At 52.2% G+C, this 19,625-nt stretch overlaps 1 protein-coding gene across 3 annotated transcripts in view; it reads left to right on the forward strand.

Annotated features, from left to right (window-relative positions):
• KIRREL3 (kirre like nephrin family adhesion molecule 3) overlaps positions 1-19,625 on the forward strand; it is a 379,232-nt gene that overhangs the window by 336,398 nt on the left and 23,209 nt on the right. For all 3 annotated transcript variants that reach the window (XM_071576137.1, XM_071576138.1, XM_071576139.1), the window contains 2 exons: positions 16,535-16,683; positions 17,009-17,136. In XM_071576137.1, coding sequence (XP_071432238.1) covers positions 16,535-16,683; positions 17,009-17,136 — 277 coding nt within the window. The remainder of the gene's footprint in view (positions 1-16,534; positions 16,684-17,008; positions 17,137-19,625) is intronic.

The following is a 19,625-nucleotide window of genomic DNA, read 5'->3' on the forward strand; positions in this document are numbered from 1 at the left end:
CATCAACCAGCTTGGTGAGCAGCAGCTGCAGGTCAGGACTAAAGGGTGCCTGGTCGTGCTGGGCCAGAGCTCAGGGCCAGCCCCAGCACCCCCCTGTCCTCACCACCGTCCCGGGGACACAGCGTGGCTCACCTTGGAGCACTGTTTGTTTGTTCACTCCCTGGGCTCTGGTCTGTAGGAAAGACCTTGCATGGTAAATACTGTTTTATCTCTGAACCAGCAGCACATTGTCGCTCATCAAATATTAATCCAAACTCAACTGCTTTTTAACGAGGTTTTCTTTAAAGGCATTGGGGCTCCAGCACACCTGGTGGGAGGCAGTGTCCTGGCTTCCCTCTGGCTCTGCACAGCAGAAGCAAAGGGACAGCAGCGGGGAAGAGATCCCAGGTCCCATTCCTCCAGTCTACTCCACAGGCCCTGGCGCTGGGGGGGATGCAGGGTGGGTGTTTGCCACTCAGCCTTAGGAAAACATCTGGATGAGGAGCCCAAGTGCCTTCAGCAGATCTGGTGTCTCCAAGGATGGTATGTCATGCCCAGGGGCAGGTCTGGGAATGATTTGGCTGCTGGTCTTGAGGGATAAAGTGGCAGATTCGTTGGGATTCAGGTAGATGCAGAAAAATTGCACCTGATGTGGATGAGCTGTGGGAAGAAAAGGCATAAATTACATTAAGCAGCAGCTGTGGCTTGGCCTGCCATGCACTGTGCATCTCAGGGGCATTCATTCCATGGAGACACATTCCCACACTTTGTTTAAACAAACCCAGAGGAGAAGTTCAGACTCCACAGAGCATTGCCCCTCCTTATCCTCTGAGCCCTGTCTGCACCACTTGGGGACCTGCTGGCATCTCACCAGGTTTATTCATGGGATGCCTCAGGCTGCCACAGAGGAGTCAAGTTCTCCAACAGCACGTGCCCCACATCCTGCTGGGAACAGCTTGGGAGTTTGCTCAGACACTTGAACTGGCTCCCTCATGGCTCAGCATTGCTTTGGTGTGTGGCAAAGAGCCAGTGAATGAGGATGTGAAGGTGACAGGCAGCACAAAACTGGGAGAGCCTTATAGAAGGGATGGGGAATGGAGGAGGGAATGAGAAGTGGGCCAGCCCTTGCTTGGCTCGGTGGGATTGTTGCACTTTCACTGCCCCAGTAAACATGGCTGGATGGACCAACTCACTGCCAGGAGCACATCCATCATCAGTCAGTCATGGGATCATCACACAGACCCGAGTTCTCCAAAACAAATCCCCAAGGGAAAAGTGAAGAGACAACCTCTGCCCCTGGTGAGTGGTTAGAGCAGAGGGGGAAGCCCAGAACAAAGTACAGCAAGTCATGGAATCACAGAATTGTTCAGGTTGGAAAAGCCCTCCCAGATCATTGAGTTCAACAGTTTGCCCAGCACTGCCAAGGCCACCACTAACCCACGTCCCCAAATGGCACATCCGTACGGCTTTTAAATCCCTCCAGAGATGGGACTCCACCACTGCCCTGGGCAGCTGTGCCAGGGCTGGTCAACTCTTTCAGGGAAGAAATGAAGAAATGTTTCCTAACATCCAACCTAAAGCTCCCCTGGTGCAACTTGAGGCCATTTCCTCTCATCCCAAGTCACTGATTTGTAGGGAGTCCCATCCCTAATTCCTTGTGCTCACTCCTCAGGGATGAACCAGTTCAGATGGGGTGCCCATGCCAGAGGGCTGCCCCAGGGATACATCTGAAGCAGGATCAAAATAGGTGTGAACTAAAACTGCCTCCAGGCAGAGAGGAGAGCTGAGCTGATAGATGACTGCACCCTGTTTCATCTGATCAGGATGAAGTCACATCTATAGGGCCAAGGAATTTGAGTCTTAGGGAAGGAGGAGCCATGGGAATTGTTTCCTGCTGCCAGGACCTTTGAGCAGCAGAAGAAATCACCCCAGGCAATGGGAGCAAGATGTCTCTCTTCCTGCTGGCTCTCCATGGCTCCTTCACTGGGTCAGTCAGGCCTCTGGATGTGCACAGCATCCCTGTGCCCGGGTGAAAGGCCAGGGGGAGGTGTATTTGGGGTTTAATGCTTTTCCATGACACCAGAGTTGGCCCTGCCTCTTCATTTAGCTGGATATGTTCACAGATCCATAGGCTGTAAAGGCCAGAAGGGATTACTGGATCATGGGAAGCTGATGCAGAGATTAGGGGTGATGAGTTCATTGGGAACTTTTGAGGGAGAAGATGCATTTGATGGGCACACCCAGCACTGCCTCCAGCCAAGCCACAGCAGTGGCCTTTCCCCTCTTCTGGCAGTGCAAAACCTGAATATACTTTAACATGCAATTCAGATGGCTTTGGAAGGTGCCTCCTGGGAGCTGGTGTGTTTTCATCTTATTTGCTTTCTTCTGCCCATTAATGAAAGGCCCAGAATAAAATTGACCACCCCACCATGCCCTGCATTCCCTGGAGCTTTTGATCACCAAGACCACAACCCAGCTGGCCCGGTTTTTGTCTCCCCAGCAATGTCTGCCAAGGGAGAAGGATCTGCAATATTAGCTCTTACTCAATTACAATCATATCTCTGTTAAAATTTAATAGGTATTGTCAAGGGCTGGAAACAGGCTGCAGAGGGTCCAGTGGCTGCAGACAAGGGGTGAATTCCATGGACACATTCCCTCATCTGCATCATGCTCAGTGTCACACCCACAGGGTAAAAACACCCAGATGTCTCCTTTGGGGAGACAGGGACACTTTCAAGGCCAGGTTGGACAGAGCTTGGAGCAACCTGGTCTAGTGTCCCTGCCCTTGAGCTCTAAGGTCCCTTCCAACCCAAACCTTTCTGTGATTCTATAGCCTGGGGCAGCCCCACAGGATCCTGCAGAGCCTCAGGGGTCCCATCTGCCTGGGATGGGGCATGGGAAGGAGCTCACCAGATGTTTGGTCCAGACAAGAGGCATCTCAGCATCTTCAAGTGGAACGGTCACTTTGGTTTTGCTGCCATTTCTTGGCATGTTTTGGACCTTCTCCCCACGAACCAGCTCCCTCCTTCAGTCCAGCTTGAGAAAGGTCTCGTTTATGCCAGTGTGCAGGTTTTTTTGCCTTCCTCCCCCTACTCCCATCTGCTCCCTCCCCTCCGAAGGCCGAGGCTGCCGTCTGTCCAGCGGCAGGACGCTGCGAGTCCATATGTTGTCCCTCTGCAGGGCTGTCACCTCTCCTGCTGCCTCCTGCAGCCAAGCTCGGCAAGGGAGGGAAGAGAAGCTGGCGTGGGGATGGGGCCTGCAGGCATTTCACAGCAGTAACAGAATAAATCTAATTTATAGACATAGCAAAATGCAGCTAAAGCAGGAGTTGAAATGAATGCAAAGCACACCGAGGTCTCAAGTTATCGGCACTGTAACATTTTTCCTGACTATCTCTGTTTTCCTGCCTGGGTTTGTCTTTGTAGCTTCCTCCCAGACAACTGGACCTTTGCTCTGAAGTGAAAATGAAAGCTGGGGGAAGAAAAAACTAACGGGAAATGAATTCTTCAGATCTCCTTCGTGATGCATCAGCCCCATCTGCCAGTTCCCTGTAACAGGGAGTGGAGCGTGGCTGGGTGGCAGGTGGAGAGGGAGAGACAGGCTTTAAGGAAAGGAAATAAAATAAAATAAAAGGCACAGCTATCCATGCAGCTGGGGAGGGGAGGCTCCTTCGAGGCACACAGCTCCCGGTGAGACTGGGAAGACAGGGCTGGAAGAGCCTCCTTCGCTCCTGGAGGTGTGAGGACAGGGAGATTTGTCTTCCCATTCCCTGGCTTGTCAAGGTAATGGGAACAAGCGGGTGGGAGATGTTCGGAGGCAGCTCGAACTAATTAGGAGAGAGCGTAGAGGAGAGAGAGTCTGATGGCTGGGAAGGGGGAGAAGGAGGGGGGGAAGGAAAATGCTTTGTACTGGTAAGCACCGTCCCTGATGTGGAGATGATTAAAGGCACCAAAGCAATGCAGTGATGGAGCAGCCAGTCTGAAACCCAGGCTGGATGGAGCCCCTCCCGTGGGGAGCTGGTGGAGGGGTTTGCAGCTGCATTTCAGGAGGGCTCCCTGATCGTGGGCTACACGACTGCCATCCCAGCCAGCACCACTGGTGTCCCAGGAGCTGGCAGCATCTCCAGTGTTCCAGACTCTGCTCATTTTCCCAGCATTGGAGTGAATGTGTCTCCCAAACAACTCATTCCAGCAAACTTTGCACCCAAAGCTCTGGGTGCTACCAAAAGCTTTAGGGTCATGGTTGTGTTTGCCCAGCCTTGTCAAGACATATTCCTGGAGCCTGGGAATGTGACTGGGAAGGAGCATCTTTGCCTCCTCTGGCCAGATCTCCTCTCCCTTTACAAGGAGAGGTGGCAGCTTTTTGAGCCTAATTTAGCAGTCTTTAATCTGAGTTATTCCAAACCACACTTGCCACTTCCTTCGTGCGTTCCCGCAGGATGATGGGCTGATTTCACAGAACGAAAAGCCTTAAGCAAATCTTGTCACACAAGAAAATTGATTTTTCAAAACTGACTTTTACAAGATTACTGGCCGTTTTTTTCCCCTCATCTTTCTTCTGTATCGTTCCCTTCCAGTCTCACGAGGTGGCTTCAGATCTAAGGAAATTAGAGATGCTGTGACTAAATTGAAAATGTAAAAAAGGGGAGAAAGAGAGGAAAAAAAGACACCCAGCACCTCCTCTCCTGCTGCCTCTGAAGGATTTGGCTGCACGTGCTTGTGAAGTAGCAGAGATGCCTCCTTCACCTCTGCCACTGCCATAACCTCTGTGCCACTTCAGGAGAGTCTGGCCAAGGATTATGCCAACACCTCACAGGGAACAGCCCCTGATGGGCATTCCTTGGTGATCCCAAGCTAGATTATGTTGGGGGGGGGGGTAATTTCTCTCCCTCAATCCATACATAATATTTTCTCTTTTGGAAGAAAAAGAGTTTCCTGCTGCTGCTCAGTTCAGAGACATCTCAATGTGTTTTGTTAAAAGAAGACAGAGGAAGAGTTGCCTTGAAGTCATTTCAGACAGCTTAAAATATGCTAAGCTTTTGTGTTTCTGCCATATAAATAATGAATCCTCTTACAGCTTGTGAGTCGGGGAAGACATTGATTTAAGAGGCCTTCAGTTCTGTTTGAGGTTTTTCTGCTTTCCTGCCAGAACGGGGGGAATGTGACCAGGGACAAGTGAGGTGTGAAGGATGAAGCAGAGTGTGCAAGGAGGACAGGGATGGGGACAGAGGTGGCCCTTCAGGCAGTTTCCGAAAGGATTTCACTTCCTTGCTCCTGTATTGCAGAGTTCAGGAGGTAGAAGGCGATTAAATGGAGGATGAAGTTGTTGACATCTACTTCTCTCCCTGTGAGCAGGAAACCAGTGGTGATTTGGTGATTGCAGGCAGCACCAGTTATTGTTCATTTGACTAATTCTCCAAGTGCCACCCTTGGAAATGTCTCTGCGTGAAAGAGCTGTTGGCTTGACTGCAAAATGAAGGCCAAGGAGCATGGCAGGAGCAGGAGAAGACCCAGTGGATGCTGGGGTCCCACTGGGTCCCACTGGTGACTCCCCAGTCCACATGACTGGACACTGGCAGTCAGAGGGCTCATCCCACCATGTGTAGGATGCTGGAATGTGGATCCTCTGCTGAGCTTGAGCAAATGTCACACAGCTGGGAAGTGGGATTGGGTTCATCAGGAAACAGCAAGCCCAGAGGAAGTGAGGGGAAAGCTGGCACAAGCTGAGCTGGGGCACAGGAGCCTTCCCTCCACAAGCCTGAGGGACTGTGGTAGCCATGGTGAGGATGTGCTGTGCACCCTGAGCTTCCTCTCCACCTGGCATGGAGTTATCTTGGCGTGTTTGTTCAGGATAAACATCACCTACCCTTGCACAGCCCATCCCTGAGAAACCCCAAAGGGATTCTGGTCTCATCCAGCAGCAGCTCATGGAGTAATTCTGTTCATTTCTGGTCTCAAAGGTATCCTTGGGTTTCCGTTCCTCTCTGGAAACTGCTGGCAAATATTAAAGCAAAGGGAAAAGACAGGATGTTGTCTCTGGATTAGATGGTTGTTTGTAAAGCATCAACCAACACTTATTGCTCAGCTCCACTTTGCTACTGAAGTGGGTAATGAGGGACTTTGTGGCTGTTACTTTTGGAGATGTCTTTTTCTTTAATTGCTGTTTCTTCCTGTTTTATAGAGCAGTGGATAGAAAAAGGCAGCCACGTTGGATTGTTTTCCTGTGACAGGACTGAGAAGGGCAGTGTTGGGCCAGGGTGTTGAAGGGCAGTCAGGAGGATTTGCCAAGGAGAGGGACTAGAGACTAATTTTGGGGAGGGAGGGAGGGAGGGAGGGAGGGAGGGAGGGAGGGAGGGAGGGAGGGAGGGAGGGAGGGAGGGAGGGATGAGGGATCTGGTGTTGTTCCACCCAGGAAAAAAGGTGGCTCAGGAGAGACCTTGTTGCTCTCTGCAACTCCCTGACAGGGAGGTGGAGCCAGGTGGGTGTTGGTTTCTTAGCTGAACTAACAAGCAATGGAATAAGAACCAATGGCCCCAGGTTACTTCAGGGGAAATTTATATTGAATATTAGGAATAATTTCTTCTCCAAGAGAATTGTCTTGGCACAGTCTGCCCAGGGCAGTGCTGGAGTCCCCATCCCTGGAGGGCTTTAGGAGATGTGTAACGTGGCACTTGGGGACCTGGTTTAGTGATGGCCTTGGCAGGGCTGAGGGAACGGTTGGACTTGATCATCTTGGAGGTCTTTTGCAAGCCAAACAATTCTATGATTCCCTGGATGAATTTCACACTGAACAGATGAACAGGCCTTTTGGTGAATTCATGGCTTTATTCTATTTCCCCCGTAAGCTGCCTGTGTGTTTGCTTTAGCACAGAGGGAACACAATTCTGTATGTTTATTATTCCTCCTTTTGATTTGCCAGATCCCAAAGTCACTCACAGTTCAGCCAGTGGGAGCCCATGTTCCTTACATAGAAATCCCTGCCCTTGGCATCTTCTTCAAGAAGATTCCCAAAAAATGAGGACTCAGCCCCTCTCACCCACGGTGCCACCTCCAGGCACAGCTCCCTCTGTTGATAATCCCAATGTGAATCATTTGATCTAGAAACACTTTAGCCCTGAATAATTAACTGTTCTGGCAGGACCAGCCAGGGAACCTGCCAGAGAAGGAGCTGTGCCTTCACTCCAGCTTGGGGATGTGCCAGGAGTCAGAGAGAGCCTGAGAGATGGGATGGGAACAGCAGCTGTTGTGGGGAAGGAAAGGGCTTTAGGGGCACTCAGTGGGTCTACTTGGAGCTGGGACTGGAAGCTGAGCTGGGAGCTCAGAGGGAGTTGGTTCAGGCTGGGCACCATTTTTGGTGGTCCAAAGCATCACCTGTCAGTTTGGCATATCCAAGATTGGTCACCATCCTTGAAGAGTTGATACAGAACTGTCCCAAAGTCTGTTTCCTCTCTCCAGGCCAGCAACAGGTCAAACCCTCTCACACTGCAGAGGTCAAAGCATAAAGCCCTTGAAAACATCCCAAACTCAAGCCCAGGTCAATACCTCAGAGGAGCTTTAGGAGTCAGCCAAGAAAGAGAAAACCCTTCAAAAAGCCCCAGAAACCCAACAGCTGTCTGGCCACACATGAATCCCATGTGCAGGAAGGCAGGGGGGATTCCTGCCTGCTGTGCCCATCATTTCTGCCCTGAAAACTGTGGATTTGGTAGCTCCAATGAGCTGAAACATGAGGTCTCAGCCCAGCATCACCTTCAAGGTCCCCCAGTAGCAGATTTCTGATGCCAAGGAAGCCCTGGGGTTTTCTGTCTCCATTCACCACTGTCTTTTCTCTGCCAAGCCCAAAGGAATTGCACATCAAGGTGTAAAGTTGCAAAGGGCACAAACAGGGGTGAAAAATAAGAGCTGGAGTAGAGGGAAGGACAAGTCTGAGCAGCTTCACAGCTCTAAGATTCACTTTGCACTGAGGAGGATAAACACAGAAGAGGAGAATTAGCTCCTCGACATGCCAGCATCCATAAATCTGGCTAAAGACATCCTGCTCCGGGGGTGGAGCGGGGCAGGAAGACCCCGGAAAGGACTAATCCCGTTAAACGATTTGAGGAAACACAAACCACGTGATGAAATTGGATTACCCAAAATAATAGTTAAGCTATTAGTCATGTCTATTGTGTGGCAGGATAAGTCAAGACGATGTAGGCAGGAAAAGTGAAATCTCTGCTGAAGGGGTAAAATCCCCCCAGGAGAGGTGACACCTCCAAGCTCATCCAAGACTGGAGGGTGACTCACATCCCCAGTATTTCCCCAGGATAAGCAGGTTTGGCAGCTGGCTGTCGTAGCCTGAATGGTTTTAAACTTTCTCTGCATATAGAAAAATCAAGACTTTAATATTAGTGATTTAACTTGAAGGAAAAAAGTACAATTTTCATATGATCCCATGACTCTGGGTCCATGGATTCTTAAATCTTAAATCCCCTCCTTAGAGGGAAGAGGAGCTACTGCAAAAGAGGGTGAAAGGGGACAGGCAGAAAAACACCCACAGTGGCAAGAGAAGAGCCAAAGAGGGATTAATGGGGACAGGATTGTGCCCAGCCCTCTCATGTGAGGGGGTGGAAGAGGAGGGGGGATTTTAAACAGCAGGATTAGAACAGCTCCACATCTAAAGTGTCTGCATTTTGTTTTGATCTGTCAAGAAAACAGCTCGATTTGCAGAAGGAATCACCCGGTCCATGAAGTTTGATGCTTCTCTTTTGAAACAGTAACAGCTTTTCCAGCAGCACCACTCTGGTTTCCTTCCAGGGAGGGATGAGCATCCCTACCAGCTCCTGGAGCATGGAAGGAGCCAGAGGGACACGGTGGGGTGGGCTTTGGCCAACATCTCCCTGCTGCTAAATCCAGTGTCCCTAATCCCTCATGGTCTGCTTCCTCCACAGAGTCAGGCACGTGCTCCATGGGATGCACTGCACGTGCATTGGGCAGGTTTTATTCCCCACTATCCCCTGGCCAAGCCACCCATGGGCTTCAGGGCCTTCCCGAGCCTCTGGCACACATGGAGCTCACACAGCACCAGCTGCAGCCCCCGGAGGTGCCAGGGCCAGGGGGTGGCACCGGGCCATTGATTATCTGCACAGCTCATCAGCCAGACCCAACTATTCACCACGGTTGATCAGTCAAGTCATTGACAAGTTAACAGCTTTGTTTACTTCTCCCTCTCCGCTTCTGTGGCCAATTTGTTCCAATCACTGTGCTAAGAGAAAGGCTATTTTGATTGGTTTCTCACCAAAAATGAAGCACGACTCGTGCGGGCTGGACCACTGATGTAGCTTTCATTGTGTCACCTGGGAGACAGAAACCTCCTCAGCCCAGTTCTTCCTGCGCCTTGGGCAGCGCAGAACTGACCCCAGGGTGTCCCTGCTCATCCCTGCTCCCATCCCCCCATGCTCTCCACAGAGCTGAACTCTCACTGGACATCCTCAGGTGAGATTTGGGGAGCTCTAGGCAGCCCCTCGCTGATTTCCCCCCTCCACGGGACCCGCTGTTGGCAAGGAGGAGATGCAAGCGCAGGCACCGCCCGTGCGGGCTGCAGCTGATGAGCAATCAGGCTCATCCCGGCCTCCTGGCTTGGCAGGAAGGGGAACGCCAGCGCCGAGATGAGGTGGGAAATCAAGCCAGTTTTCCCCTGCACAGCAAGGTGTTATTATTATCATCAAAACCTCAGGGTGTTTAAACACAATCCAACCCCAGCAGCAGCAACTTGTGTATTGCGGTGAGCACAATCAGACACCAAACATGTCCTCATCAGGGATGAAAGTCTGAAATTTGGGAAAAGGTTGCAATCTTTCTCCCTGTTTATTTGTTTCTGAGGAAAAGCCACATGGGAAAAACAACAGGCAGGAGGAGACGAGCGAAGTTGGCATCTCTGCTGGGAGAGCTGTGACATCTCCATATTTAGGATCTGATGTTGACTTTGTGGTGGAGCCAAGGTGCCCACGTCGGGATGGAGAGGTTTGGAAAGAGGTCATCACTGCTGTGTGGGGAAGGAGGTTTGCCCAGATGGGAACGGGAGGCTTGGAAGCCTTTCCTTGAGTACCATGGGTACCATATGCAAGGAAATTCCAAATGCTTTCTCCCCCTCTTGTCAGCACAGTTGAGGCCACGTCTCAAATCCTCTATCCAGTTTTGGACCCTTCACAACAAAGACACTGAGGGATTGGGCCATGTCCAGAAAAGGGAATGGAGCTGGGAAAGAGTCCGGAACAGCAGGAGCAGCTGAGGGAGCTGGGGGAGCTCAGCCTGGAGAAAAGGAGGCTCAGGGGGGACCTTCTGGATCTCTACAGCTCCCTGACAGGAGGGAGGATCCAGGTGGGGGTTGGACTCTTCTGCCAGGGAACAAGGGACAGGACAAGAGGAAAAGGCCCTAAGTTGCAACAAAGGAGGTTTAGGTTGGATATTAGAGAAAATTTTTTCTTGTGAAGGGTTGTCACACACTGGCACAGGCTGCCCAGGGCAGAGGTGGAGTCCTCATCCCTGTAAGCATTAAAAAATGCATGGATATGGCACTGAGGGATACATGGATACGGTGTAGTGGTGGCCTTGGCAGTGCTGGGTTGGCAGTTGGACTCAGTGATCTTAGAGGTCCTTTCCAAGCCAAACAATTCCATGGCTCTGTGATCATCTCAGCCCCTGCACTCGAGGGCCGGCCAGCCATCAGCCAGGGTACTCAGTGCTCTGCTCAGGGCTCTGCCCTCCTGGGCTTGATGAAACCCAGGCTGGAAGGCCCAGCCTTGTAATTTAAATGGTAGAGAGATTACCTATTGCCTGAGCTGCTGATAAATGAACCCTCCACGTCGCACGGCGCAGGGACGGCGGCCACGCCACCGAGGAGCCACACAGGGCCCACACATCTTCATTAGGGAGGGAGCCGGCAGGAGAAGAGGAACAGCCCCATCCATCACCATTATGAAAATTTACCCTTAATAAAGAAATAATTTGCACCATGCATCACACCAGAGCCGTGCAGGGGGTGTGACACCGCTCGGGCTCTGCACCTCACTCCATCATTCCCACAAGGCTGTCACTCATGGGATACGCCAGCACGAGCCTTCCACTGTCCTTGTCCACCTCAGACCTCCAAGGGACGCCAGCACATCACGCACAAAAACCATCCTGTGGTATCAGTTCCATCTGTGGGGGCTGCCAGGGCTCCGGGGCCGTGGGGGATGCTCATGGCATCCTGCTGGCAGCCATCACACATGGGGATGAGAGGGGACTGTCACATCACACACTGGGAACTGAAGGTACTGCTGGCAATAAAGCAACAAAACCCATTCTCTGAGCAATTTGTAGCAATTAATAGCCATTCCCAGGAATGAAATGTTAATTAATTCACTCCCCGAGCCATGCATTTATTTAAGGTATTTGTGGGTGTTCTTGGTACTTTTATTAAGCAATTAAAATGCGTCCAAGAAAATATTTATCCATTTTAAGTAATTCTTAGTAAACACGATTTATATGGCGAGCGACCACTTTATTTTGCATTGTTAATTAAAAACAACACACTCCACTTCCCTGGAGCAGCCGCTCCGCCGGGAGCGCTGGTTCAAGGAGCAATCCTGCTGCTGGCACTTCCAAAAACCCTCCTTGGGAGTCTGTAGGATGGATTTGTGTAGTGCTTCATGGAGTGTTACAGAGTCCAGAGAGCACCAGCACCCCCCATGGTGCCCCCCAGTAGTTTTTGTTCTGCTTGTGGGAGCTGGGAGGAGCCGTGGCCTGATGAAGACCTTTCTAAAGAAGACTTTGTACAGCCCCACAGCCTTCCCAGGGCTGGGAAGTCAATACCTTGTTCAGGTTCACTGTGTGTTGAAGAATTACAAGTCTGTGTATTTGTCAGGGGGAGCTTGGGCAGCGCTCGGGAGGATGAAACGCTTTAATGATGCTCCTCCACAGACCAATGCTCTGTAGGGTTTGTTGTGCTCTTGCTGTGACTGTGGTGAGCTCTTCATGGGCTCCACCAACATGGAGGCCCAGCCAGAAAGAGAGTTCTTGTAAAAAATGGATGGAGCTGCTGGGTAAAACCCCTTGTGCAGGAGGAGAGCTGGCTGAGCATCCCACTGAGAGCCTGGGAGGAAACACAGGGGCATCATCCTGGGTTTTGGCAGGTTACCTTCAGAAACCAGAGCAGAAGAGGAAAAAACACTTACAACATGAAAACCAAAACAAAGCCCAGGCACTCCTTGGGAGCTGACAAATCCCAAACTGTCCTTTCTTATTTGCTTGCCCGTACTCTTAGCTGGAAACCAATCGATGGAGTCAGAAAAATGCTATTTCCCTGAAGAATGTCTCCTTAGAAAAGTCCCTCCCTTCCTTTTCAGTGTTAAAAGGACCCAGTGCAGGTATTCTATTTTTCATTCATTCTTTAATCACTGGCTTTTCAGTGCTGACTGTAATAACCCCTTTGAAACTTGGATCAAAATATCTCTTCACTGGTTGAAATTTGTTTTCCTCTGTCACCCAAGCAGATTCAATTTGCAGAAGATACTGAATTGGGAGGCACCAGATACTCCCTCAGACAGGCCAAAGGAAAACAAAGGCACGTTCGAAATATGAGAAAGGAAATAACAAAATGAAACTCAGCCCAGAGGAGAAGACAGTCTGAGAAAACAGTCTGAGATGATGCTTGGTGAAGAGAAAGGAAGAAGAGAAAATGTGCACATCTCTGTTATGGGGACAGGCTGGGAGAACTGGGGGTGTTCAGCCTGGAGAGGAGAAGGCTCCAGGGACACCTGAGAGCCCCTTCCAGTACCTGAAGGGGCTCCAAGAGCTGGAGAGGCACTTTGGACAAGGGATGGAAAGACAGGACAATGGGAATGGCTTCCCCCTGCCAGAGGGCAGGGATAGATGGAATATTGGGAAGGAATTCCTGGCTGGGAGAGTGGGCAGGCCCTGGCACAGGGTGCCCCGAGAAGCTGTGTCTGCCCCATCCCTGGAGGTGTCCAAGGCCAGGCTGGATGGGGCTTGGAGCAACCTGGGCTGGTGGAAGGTGTCCCTGCCCATGGCAGGCGGTGGAACGAGATGAGCTTTAATGTCCCTTCCACCCAAACCACTCTGGGATTGTGTTCTGTGACCTGCATTGCCCATATGACGTGGAATAGTGGAGAAGGGGTGAATGGAGTTCTCCAGAGATGCCTGTCGGTGGTAGAGAGGAGGCAGTGAAGGCACCTCCCTGTCACCCTGTGGGACCACCCCAGAGGCACAGGGAGGCTGGGATTGGTCCCAGGCATGTGCCACCCTTCAGCTCTGCTGTGCTACCCTTCAGCTTGGAGAGCCCAAGGGAATCACAGGGAAAGGTTCTGTGAGCAGGATCCCCATGGACGCACCCTCACCCCTCTCCTGTGGCAGGAGGAGCCCACCCTGCACAGACCTGTCCCTGCAGTGGGGTCTGGCTTAGGAAGAAAACCAGCAGCAAACAGGGACTGGTCAGTTTGTGGACAAGTCATACAGGGAGAGATTAAAGGAGGGAAATTTAGAGAGTCTGGAAAAGACCCTGGGTGGCATGTTTGCAATCTATAAATACCTTCCAGGGAACAATATAAATGAAAGGAGCCCCTGCTCTCCAGGGTGGACAAGGAGCCCTGGCTGGGAGCCAGGCTTGGTGCAGCACAGCCCCTGAGACCTGAGGGAGAAATCATAAAGAGCCGGGGGATGATGGATGGAGCTGCTGGAGCATCCTCCCATCTTCTCTGCTCCCTTTTATTTAGATTCTGTTTATAAATAATTACTGAAGGGTTAATAGGTGAGTAAGACACGTTATGAGCTCGTTAAAACCCTGAGTAAGTTGCCCTCTGGCTGTCCACGAGCCCATCACGGGAAGCTTTACAAGAGGGTTATCAGCTGCTGTTATTAAAAACCAATTTGACATTATAAAAGATCTATACTGCTCGTTCAGCCACATTGATTTAGCTGTGTTAAGCCCTGGAAAACGGGAGCAAAAGCCTTGATCTCTGCTGAAGCACAAAAAATTGCTGTTTGTGACACATCTCCGCGCTCGGGAAATCCAGTTTTGCGGAAGCGATGGGCTTTGAACAAACCATAAAGCACCAGGCCACGGTTGTTGGGGGGGGGTGGGGGTTCCCAAGCAGCTGCCAGGTCAAGTGGCTCTTGGAAAACTTGGCCTCTGTTTTGCAACATCCAGGAGGATCTCGCCTGAAGTCTGCCCAGCTCACACCCACCTCTGGGCGCTGCTCCATCCAGTTCCAGTTCCCCGTGTCTCTGCTGGGAGGAGGAGATACTGGCAGGTGCAAGGACATGACCCAGGGAGCCCACAAATCACTTTTATCCTCATCTTGAAGCCTCCTCCATGTCCTTTGCAGAGCAGGGAAGGTGGATTTGTGCAGAGAAGGTGGAAGTGCCCAGCACAAGAGAAATGCTGGATTCTCCCAAAGGTTTGGTGCCAGACCCCCATCCCATTGACCACTGCAAGGAAATGTACCTGGCATCTCCCTTGAGCACCTGAGGGGCAGGACAACACCCTTCAGAGGCTGAAAATCTGCTCATGGCTGGGAGCCCCTACAGGGACAAAGTTGTAAAAGGACTTAATAGAGCAGAAATATCTCTGACAAAGAGCACAGGGCATTTCCACATTCACTAACTGGCACTTCCCTGTTCCTCTAGCATTCTGCCTTCCCTCCTTCCTTGCTTTCATTCATCAGAAGTTCCTGGGATGTGAATCCAGACCTTTTTGACCAGCAAACCAAACAGGACACAACAAGAGCGTGGCTTCTCTCCGTCCCACAAGTTGGGCAAAGCTTCTGGGACAAGATACCCGAGCTCTGTCAGGTCCCTCCATCCCCCTCCTGCCCCATCCCTGAAGAACGAGCTGCTGCTGCAGCGCTGGCAGATGCTCTCCACGATGGGCAGCAGCATTCCTGCAGCAGGGAGGCAGCAGGCCAAGGCAGATCCCATCGGGAGGCAGGGAAGTGGGATGCTGACCCCTTGCAAGCCGCTTGGCTTGGGTTGCAGTTCCCTCTGGAACGAGAAAGGCGTCACCAAAGCGTCACTAACCATTCAAACCTTTGGAGCACCACCTGGAATGCGTCGCTTGTGCTGTTTTTTCCATACAGAACCTCTCTCATTAACACACCGGCATCTCCTGATTAATTACTGGCAGGGGAGGCCAGGGAGGGGAGGAAAGCCGAAGTGCCCAGTCAGCATCTGTTAGAGGTGCAAAGACAAATGGAATGTGAGGGCAGGTCAACGCATACAAATCACTTCCATCTGCCCACGAAGACATCCCAGAACGCTGTGTCATCAGGGGGGTGAGGCTGCAGAGCTGGCAGGAGTCACTGAGGTTTGTGTTAACAGGTACCTGAGGCTCTGGCAGCACTCAGGGTGTTCTCCAGCCTGCCACGGACCAGCATTTCACTCTCGCTCCAGCCCCACTGAGGCACTTCTGTGCAGGAGCTCTCTGCAGCTCCCGTTGTCCTTGGCTGCCTTTGGGGCAGCACTGAAGCAGTGGGGACCCACAGCAGAGCGATGGGAATGAGCAGAGAGCAGCAGGAGACCTGTGTGAGGACTGGCAGTAGATACCACTCACCTTGAGGGAGCTGCTTTCCCCAAACCACCCCACGGGCCCCACGTGGGAAGCAGCGTCTGTGGCTCCATCCTCTCTCCCGATCCGAGCTCCCGGTGCCTGCATCTTTCCCAACCCATCCAGCAAAACCAGAGAAGGGTAGCCCCGAGACAACAGGGCAGAGATTCCTCAGGGAAACCCTCTTTCCTCCCATTTACCTGTCAGTTGTTGGGGGGGGAATTATTGCGTGCTTTTTTCCCAGGCTTTCTTTGCCTTTCCCCAAAGAGTGGCTGGATTTTCACACTGCCTGACAGCATCTCCCGCCTCACCCACCCGTTCCCGAGTGGCAGGTTGCCAGATGGTGCCCCATTAGGTCACATTTGCTCATTGTTTGGCAAACAGCGGCTTAATTCAAGTGCTGAGTTGACAGCTTGTTCTCCAAGACAATTTGCAAGTCGCAGTGTTGCAAATGCCAGCTTGGCTTTTCGGGGGAATGTTATTTCAGCTGTCTTAAAGGGCTAAAGTTCTCTTTGATTGGAAAAAAAAATAAAAGGAGGAAAAGGGTAAAAGTGGGGGGCAGCTGAAAAGGTTTTTGGTGGTTTTGATGTGGAAGGAGCAGCAGGGTTGTTGGCAAGCATTCAGGAAGGGACTGTGGTTCCCCACCAGCAGAGACCCTCCATGCCCCATCCCTCCCATCACTGAGGTTTTCACAATTCTAAGAAATGAAGTGTCTTCCCAGTGAAACGGGACATAGCACTTTTGGAAATGTCTCAGTAGGGATATACGTGCACATCACTTTGATGGCCCCTCTCCAGGACTTGTGGCTTTAATCCCGACATCCCCAGGGAAGGGGGCAATGCTGAGGCCTCATTCATGCCCCTACTAAAGTCCAGGGCATCCTGTGCTGTGCTTGGCCCAGCTCTATGACTTGTACACACATGGAGATTGCAAGAGACACAAACCAGCACCACAATGATGCTGTTTCCTTCTGCAGGTGGGCGAAAAAAGGCCAAGTTATAAAAGAAGCCTCCGGTGATTTCTATGAAACCATTGTGGACCACACCTTCTTCTTTGAGCCTGTCTCCTGCGAGGTCACCAATGCCCTGGGCAGCACAAACATCAGCAGGACTGTGGATGTCTACTGTGAGTACCCTGAGTCCAGATTCCCAGAGTGAGCAGAGCTGCTGAAAATCAGTGGGAAGTGGACACGGTTCAGTCTGACCTCTCTGGGGTCATCAGGTGTTGTTGGGCTCTCCTGCAGCTCAGACTTTGTAAATGTTCTGGTGGTGGGACCCATGATTTCCTTCTGAGCTCACGGGGTGGTCCCAGGGGATCTGGTCCCTTTGGGGCTGCAGCAGCACCCCTAGGCCTGTCAAGACCTACCACTGCTCCCTCTGACCTCTCTGGTGTGAGGGTTTCTGGCTGGCACAGCCTGTCATTGGCAGTAACTCAGGTCTCCTCTGTGCAGTTGGGCCCAGGATGGCAACAGAGCCGCAGTCCCTGCTGGTTGACCTGGGCTCAGACGCCGTCTTCAACTGTGCCTGGACTGGGAACCCATCCCTCACCATCGTCTGGATGAAGCGAGGCTCAGGCGTGGTAAGAACTGCTGCAGGGCTGGGGGCATGTTCAGGGCATGGGGTGCTGTGGGATGCTTCCCATGGAGCAGAGCCCCCATGGTCTTGGAGCTCCTGGCTGGACAAATGCTGGCTCCTCCAAATGCAGAGGAGTGCCAAGAGAAGAGCTGATTCCCATGATGATGGGCACAAGGGTTGAACAGTGACCAGAGCATCACTTAATGTCTCGCTGGCAGGTAATGGTTCTGCAATTCACCTGTGGGCAGTTCCTTCCTGGGATGGTCCTTCCTGGGATGGTCCTTTCTGGCTCCCAGGCCTGGGAGCTCACATCCTAATACATCCACCCGTTGGGGGCTGGAGGCTGTTTGAGTGGGGGGGGTGTCTCCCAGAGGACTTCTCCAAGTCTCTTTTGTCCTGAAAAGCATAAGGAGCTTTGCCAATTGTAATCGCAGCTCAGTCAGCCCAGGCAGGAGGGAGGTGCTCTGATCCCTCTTCACAGACAAGGGGGGCTCAGCAAAGCCACCCTAAGAAGCTAAAGGAGGGCTGAGACATGAAACCCATCCAGAGGCACAGGCAGATTTGGGTTTGAAAACCATCTTTCAGCTTCATCTGGGGAGGTGTGCCCTGGAATGGCTGAGGCAACAGTGCCATGCACAGCTTGGGGCTGTTCCTGGAGAGCTGGACCCCACGGAGCGAGGAGGGGCTGTCACTGTCCTCACCTGCACTCCCTGCGGACTCTGGGGCATTGAGGCCATCACTGCTGGGCTGTTTTTTCACAGCCATAACGACCCTGGTGAAGACCATCTCCTGGGAATTACAGACTCGGGAGAGCTGATGTCTAGAATCAGCTGAGGAACCCCAGTGGGTAAATAAACCCTGGGTGGTTTCCCATCCTGCCGCTGCCCTTGTCGTTTCTCCGGGTTATTATCCTTGTAGGCAAGGCTCTCATCTTGCAGGTGGCTGTGGTGTGTTCTCGAGGCCTCTGGAATGTGCAGGGCACTGCAAAGAGCTGAGGACAGTGGGAACAGGGGCTGTCTCAGCCCTGTGCCACAGCCCCAGCCACTCACCTGGCCTTCCCTTCACTGTCCACTGTTTTATCTGGCTCCTTCCAGCTGAGTCCTGCCAGCTTGGAACATCTTGAAGCAGGGCAAGGGAAGGGATTCTGCCCCTCTGCTCTGCCCTTTGGAGACCCCACCTGCAGAACTGCCTCCAGCTCTGGGGTCCCAGCACAAGAAAGGTGTGAACCTGTTACAGTGGGTCCAAAGAAGGCCACAGAGATGCTCTAAGGGCTGGAGTCCCTCTGCTCTGGAGCCAGGCTGGGAGAGCTGGGGATGTTCACCTGGAGAAGAGAAGGCTCCAGGGACACCTGAGAGCCCCTTCCAGTTCCTGAAGGGGCTCCAGGAGAGCTGGAGAGGGACTTTGCACAATGGCCTGGAATGAGAGGACAAGGGGCAATGGCTTCCTGCTGCCAGAGGGCAGGGTTAGATGGGATATTGGGAAGAAATTCTTGGCTTTGAGGGTGAGGAGGCCCTGGCACAGGGTGCCCCGAGAAGCTGTGGCTGCCCCATCCCTGGAAGTGTCCAAGGCCAGGTTGGATGGGGCTCGGAGCAACCTGGGCTGGTGAAAGGTGCCCTATGTCTGGGGATGGAATGAGATGAGCCCTTCCAAGACAAACTGTTCCATGATTCCCTGATCTTAGGACTCAGGATAGACCCTCTGGCTGGTTTAACCTAGTGAAGATGCTTATGCTGGTCAGTAGAACTGCCTTCATCTTCCCAGAGGGATCCTGGCAGGGGATGGCCATCAGCACCCAGCCATCCCAGTGGGATGTGGGATCAGGGCTGCCCCTTTCACTTCCAGATCTAGGGTGAGATCTCACAAGGTTGCCTTCTTTCCTCCTCTTTTCATAGAAGGAGGCAAATCAGAGACCAAAGAGAGGGTGAGGCCCAGAGAACACAGGCATTTGTATGGGTCACTCTGCAATCAATGCTAAAAAAGAGTGTTTAAAAGGGATCTGACACTCTGTGTCTCTGCCTCGTGCCAGCTCAGGGCTCAGACCCCCATCTTCTTGCTACAGGGAGACCAAGATCCATGTCCAACCACCCCATCAGCACTAATTCCTGAAGGCATCAGCTGTGGGAGCAGCAACCAACAGAGCTGGGGGCTCACCCAGCCAGTGGGTGCTGGAAGCAGGAGTGGTGATGAGTGGTCATGGGCTGTGGCTGAGCCCTGGGGAGGGAGCCAAGGACATCCAGAGGAGTTTGCTCCCAGGCATTGCTCCAGAAACCATTTCTTGTTTTAGACCTGACATGGATTTTTAAATCCCAGCAGTGCCAAGATCCTGCTGAGGCCCTCAGGCAGGTCCCTGGGCTGCTGTGATTTTCCAGGTGTAATAAAGCTGCTCATTACTCATGGGGCAGGGGAGAGCAGGGCTGAGACACGTGTCAGCCAGTCTGTAGGGGGGCTTGCCAAGCCAGTGAGGTTTCCATGGCTATCCAGACCCAGTTCCCA

The sequence above is a fragment of the Pithys albifrons genome, chromosome 23 (assembly GCF_047495875.1).
Source record: "Pithys albifrons albifrons isolate INPA30051 chromosome 23, PitAlb_v1, whole genome shotgun sequence".
NCBI lineage: Eukaryota > Metazoa > Chordata > Aves > Passeriformes > Thamnophilidae > Pithys > Pithys albifrons.